We start from the raw sequence: 6352 nt of genomic DNA, 5'->3' as shown, positions 1-6352 counted from the left end.
CCGCCATCTGGTGTCCTCGTTTAAACCTCTGTCCGTGTTAGTTGTGGACACGCCCATCTGGTGTCCTCGTTTAAACAACCTCTGTCCGTGTTAGTTGTGGACACGCCATTCTGTGTCCTCGTTTAAACAACCTCTGTCCGTGTTCGTTGTGGACACGCCAATCTGTGTCCTCGTTTAAACAACCTCTGTCCGTGTTAGTTGTGGACACGCCCATCTGGTGTCCTCGTTTAAACAACCTCTGTCCGTGTTAGTTGTGGACATGCCAATCTGGTGTCCTCGTTTAAACAACCTCTGTCCGTGTTCGTTGTGGACACGCCCATCTGGTGCCGTCGTTTAAACAACCTCTGTCCGTGTTAGTTGTGGACACGCCCATCTGGTGTCCTCGTTTAAACAACCTCTGTCCGTGTTAGTTGTGGACACGCCAATCTGTGTCCTCGTTTAAACAACCTCTGTCCATGTTCGTTGTGGACACGCCCATCTGGTGTCCTCGTTTCAACAACCTCTGTCCGTGTTAGTTGTGGACACGCCCATATGGTGCCGTCGTTAAAACACCCTCTGTCCGTGTGAATTGTGGACACGCACAATTGGTGCCCTCGTTTCAACAACCTCTGTCCGTATTAGTTGTGGACACGCCCATCTGGCCCGCAGGAGGAATCAGAGACTTCTGTCAGAGCAAACAGGCGGCGACTCCTGCTTTTACGAGTGGGCGGGTCTCAGTGCGGCGTTCGTTCCCCAAGTACGATGTAACTCTGTGCGGGACGTGACGCGCAAGGCTGCCGTGTGACTTGTGCACGGGCAAGCCCGTGCTTTGCCGAGACCATGGACGTACCCGGTTTCGCTCCAGGATTGTCCGGCTTTAGTTCGACAGACATGAACGGCTCGCTCAGCTCGGCCAGTGCGTCGGTTTCCACGGGTCCATCAAGTCGGACGGGCTCGGTCGCTTCGCGAGTCTCCATCGGAGGCGTCGCCTTCACATTACAAGTAAGTGACGAGTTAGACCATTGGTAACTGAGGCCTGCTTAGTCCACATCAGGGTTTACAGGTAACTACGTTATATCGTTGATAACTAACAGAGGACTGATTACTTCACATCAGGGTTTACAGGTAACTAAGTTATATCGTTGATAACTAACAGAGGACTGGTTACTTCACATCAAGGTTTACAGGTAACTAAGTTATATCGATAATAACAGAGGCCTGATTACTTCACATCAGTGTTTACAGGTAACTAAGTAATATCGATAATAACAGAGGACTGGTTACTTCACATCAGGGTTTATAGGTAACTAAGTTATATCAATAATAACAGAGGACTGGTTACTTCACATCAGGGTTTACAGGTAACTAAGTTACATCGATAATAACAGAGGACTGGTACTTCACATCAGGGTTTACAGGTAACTAAGTTATATCGATAATAACAGAAGACTGGTTACTTCACATCAGGGTTTACAGGTAACTAAGTTATATCGATAATAACAGAGGACTGGTTACTTCACATCAGGGTTTACAGGTAACTAAGTTATATCGATAATAACAGAGGACTGGTTACTTCACATCAGGGTTTACAGGTAACTAAGTAATATCGATAATAACAGAGGACTGGTTACTTCACATCAGGGTTTACAGGTAACTAAATAATATCGATAATAACAGAGGACTGGTTACTTCACATCAGGGTTTACAGGTAACTAAGTTATATCGATAATAACAGAGGCCTGGTTACTTCACATCAGGGTTTACAGGTAACTAAGTAATATCGATAATAACAGAGGATTGATTACTTCACATCAGGGTTTACAGGTAACTAAGTTATATCGTTGATAACTAACTGAGGCCTGGTTACTTCACATCAGGGTTTTACAGATAACCAAAAGGCCTAAGTATAAAATTGATGATAACTGAGGTCTTGTTACTTCACATCAGGGTTTACAGGTCACTAAGTAATATCGATAATAACAGAGGACTGATTACTTCACATCAGGGTTTACAGGTAACTAAGTTATATCAATAATAACAGAGGACTGGTTACTTCACATCAGGGTTTATAGGTAACTAAGTTATATCAATAATAACAGAGGACTGGTTACTTCACATCAGGGTTTACAGGTAACTAAGTTATATCGATAATAACAGAGGACTGGTTACTTCACATCAGGGTTTACAGGTAACTAAATAATATCGATAATAACAGAGGCCTGATTACTTCACATCAGTGTTTACAGGTAACTAAGTAATATCGATAATAACAGAGGACTGGTTACTTCACATCAGGGTTTACAGGTAACTAAGTTATATCGATAATAACAGAGGACTGGTTACTTCACATCAGGGTTTACAGGTAACTAAGTTATATCAATAATAACAGAGGACTGGTTACTTCACATCAGGGTTTATAGGTAACTAAGTTATATCGATAATAACAGAGGACTGGTTACTTCACATCAGGGTTTACAGGTAACTAAGTTATATCGATAATAACAGAGGACTGGTTACTTCACATCAGGGTTTACAGGTAACTAAATAATATCGATAATAACAGAGGACTGGTTACTTCACATCAGGGTTTACAGGTAACTAAGTTACATCGATAATAACAGAGGACTTGTTACTTCACATCAGGGTTTACAGGAAACGAAGTTATATCGATAATAACAGAGGACTGGTTACTTCACATCAGGGTTTACAGGAAACTAAGTTATATCAATAATAACAGAGGACTGGTTACTTCACATCAGGGTTTACAGGTAACTAAGTTATATCAATAAATAACAGAGGACTGGTTACTTCACATCAGGGTTTACAGGTAACTAAGTTATATCAATAATAACAGAGGACTGGTTACTTCACATCAGGGTTTACAGGAAACTAAGTTATATCAATAAATAACAGAGGACTGGTTACTTCACATCAGGGTTTACAGGTAACTAAGTTATATCGTTGATAACTAACAGAGGACTGGTTACTTCACATCAGGGTTTACAGGAAACTAAGTTATATCGATAATAACAGAGGCCTGGTTACTTCACATCAGGGTTTTACAGATAACCAATAGGCCTAAGTATGATTGATGATAACTGAGGTCTTGTTACTTCACATCAGGGTTTACAGGTAACTAAGTTATGTCGATAATAACAGAGGACTGGTTACTTCACATCAGGGTTTTACAGATAACCAAAAGGCCTAAGTATGATTGATGATAACTGAGGTCTTGTTACTTCACATCAGGGTTTACAGGTAACTACGTTATATCAATAATAACAGAGGACTGGTTACTTCACATCAGGGTTTACAGGTAACTAAGTAATATCGATAATAACAGAGGACTGGTTACTTCACATCAGGGTTTACAGGTAACTAAGTAATATCAATAATAACAGAGGACTGGTTACTTCACATCAGGGTTTACAGGTAACGAAGTAATATCGATAATAACAGAGGATTGATTACTTCACATCAGGGTTTTCAGGTAACTAAGTCATATCGTTGATAACTAACTGAGGCCTGGTTACTTCACATCAGGGTTTACAGGTAACTAAGTTATATCGATAATAACAGAGGACTGGTTACTTCACAGGTTTACAGGTTTACAGGTTTACAAGTTACAGGTTTACAGGTTACATCAAGTTATATCGATAATAACAGAGGCCTGGTTACTTCACATCAGGGTTTACAGGTAACTAAGTTATATCGATAATAACAGAGGACTGGTTACTTCACATCAGGGTTTACAGGTAACTAAGTAATATCGATAATAACAGAGGCCTGATTTCTTCACATCAGGGTTTACAGGTAACTAAGTAATATCGATAATAACAGAGGACTGATTACTTCACATCAGGGTTTACAGGTAACTAAGTTATATCGTTGATAACTAACAGAGGACTGGTTACTTCACATCAGGGTTTACAGGTAACTACGTTATATCGTTGATAACTAACAGAGGACTGATTACTTCACATCAGGGTTTACAGGTAACTAAGTTATATCGTTGATAACTAACAGAGGACTGGTTACTTCACATCAGGGTTTATAGGTAACTAAGTTTTATCAATAATAACAGAGGACTGGTTACTTCACATCAGGGTTTACAGGTAACTAAGTTATATCGATAATAACAGAGGACTGGTTACTTCACATCAGGGTTTACAGGTAACTAAGTTATATCGATAATAACAGAGGACTGGTTACTTCACATCAGGGTTTACAGGTAACTAAGTAATATCGATAATAACAGAGGACTGGTTACTTCACATCAGGGTTTACAGGTAACTAAGTTATATCGATAATAACAGAGGACTGGTTACTTCACATCAGGGTTTACAGGTAACTAAGTTATATCGATAATAACAGAGGACTGGTTACTTCACATCAGGGTTTACAGGTAACTAAGTAATATCGATAATAACAGAGGACTGGTTACTTCACATCAGGGTTTACAGGTAACTAAGTTATATCGATAATAACAGAGGACTGGTTACTTCACATCAGGGTTTACAGGTAACTAAGTTATATCGTTAACTGAGGCCTGGTTACTTCACATCAGGGTTTTACAGATAACCAATAGGCCTAAGTATGATTGATGATAACTGAGGTCTTGTTACTTCACATCAGGGTTTACAGGTAACTAAGTAATGTCGATAATAACAGAGGACTGGTTACTTCACATCAGGGTTTTACAGATAACCAAAAGGCCTAAGTATGATTGATGATAACTGAGGTCTTGTTACTTCACATCAGGGTTTACAGGTAACTAAGTTATATCAATAATAACAGAGGACTGGTTACTTCACATCAGGGTTTACAGGTAACTAAGTAATATCGATAATAACAGAGGACTGGTTACTTCACATCAGGGTTTACAGGTAACTAAGTAATATCGATAATAACAGAGGACTGATTACTTCACATCAGGGTTTACAGGTAACTAAGTTATATCGTTGATAACTAACAGAGGACTGGTTACTTCACATCAGGGTTTACAGGAAACTAAGTTATATCGATAATAACAGAGGACTGGTTACTTCACATCAGGGTTTACAGGTAACTAAGTTATATCGATAATAACAGTGGACTGGTTACTTCACATCAGGGTTTACAGGTAACTAAGTTATATCGTTGATAACTAACAGAGGACTGGTTACTTCACATCAGGGTTTACAGGTAACTACGTTATATCGTTGATAACTAACAGAGGACTGGTTACTTCACATCAGGGTTTATAGGTAACTAAGTTATATCAATAATAACAGAGGACTGGTTACTTCACATCAGGGTTTACAGGTAACTAAGTTATATCGATAATAACAGAGGACTGGTTACTTCACATCAGGGTTTACAGGTAACTAAGTTATATCGATAATAACAGAGGACTGGTTACTTCACATCAGGGTTTACAGGTAACGAAGTAATATCGATAATAACAGAGGACTGGTTACTTCACATCAGGGTTTACAGGTAACTAAGTTATATCGATAATAACAGAGGACTGGTTACTTCACATCAGGGTTTACAGGTAACTAAATAATATCGATAATAACAGAGGACTGGTTACTTCACATCAGGGTTTACAGGAAACTAAGTTATATCGAGAATAACAGAGGCCTGGTTACTTCACATCAGGGTTTTACAGATAACCAATAGGTCTAAGTATGATTGATGATAACTGAGGTCTTGTTACTTCACATCAGGGTTTACAGGTAACTAAGTAATGTCGATAATAACAGAGGACTGGTTACTTCACATCAGGGTTTACAGGTAACTAAGTTATATCGTTAACTGAGGCCTGGTTACTTGACATAAGGGTTTTACAGATAACCAATAGGCCTAAGTATGATTGATGATAACTGAGGTCTTGTTACTTCACATCAGGGTTTACAGGTAACTAAGTTATATCGATAATAACAGAGGACTGGTTACTTCACATCAGGGTTTACAGGTAACTAAATAATATCGATAATAACAGAGGACTGGTTACTTCACATCAGGGTTTACAGGTAACTAAGTTATATCGATAATAACAGAGGCCTGGTTACTTCACATCAGGGTTTACAGGTAACTAAGTAATATCGATAATAACAGAGGATTGATTACTTCACATCAGGGTTTACAGGTAACTAAGTTATATCGTTGATAACTAACTGAGGCCTGGTTACTTCACATCAGGGTTTTACAGATAACCAATAGGCCTAAGTATGATTGATGATAACTGAGGTCTTGTTACTTCACATCAGGGTTTACAGGAAACGAAGTTATATCGATAATAACAGAGGACTGATTACTTCACATCAGGGTTTACAGGTAACTAAGTTATATCGATAATAACAGAGGACTGGTTACTTCACATCAGGGT

The 6352-nt window shown here is 39.0% G+C and overlaps 1 protein-coding gene across 1 annotated transcript in view; it reads left to right on the top strand.

Annotated features, from left to right (window-relative positions):
- Window positions 1-597: 597 nt before the first annotated feature.
- LOC137434817 (serine/threonine-protein kinase D1) overlaps window positions 598-6352 on the top strand; it is a gene marked incomplete in the record, with an annotated part of 259878 nt that continues 254123 nt past the window's right edge. Inside the window, 1 exon segment of the mRNA XM_078785044.1 lies at window positions 598-981. Within this exon segment, the coding sequence (XP_078641170.1) occupies window positions 820-981 (162 nt within the window).

The sequence above is a fragment of the Myxine glutinosa genome, chromosome 9 (genome assembly GCF_964187855.1).
Source record: "Myxine glutinosa chromosome 9, kmMyxGlut1.1, whole genome shotgun sequence".
NCBI classification, from domain to species: Eukaryota; Metazoa; Chordata; class Myxini; order Myxiniformes; family Myxinidae; genus Myxine; species Myxine glutinosa.
Note: the sequence above shows the minus strand (reverse complement) of the source record. Positions and strands in the feature narration are given on the sequence as shown.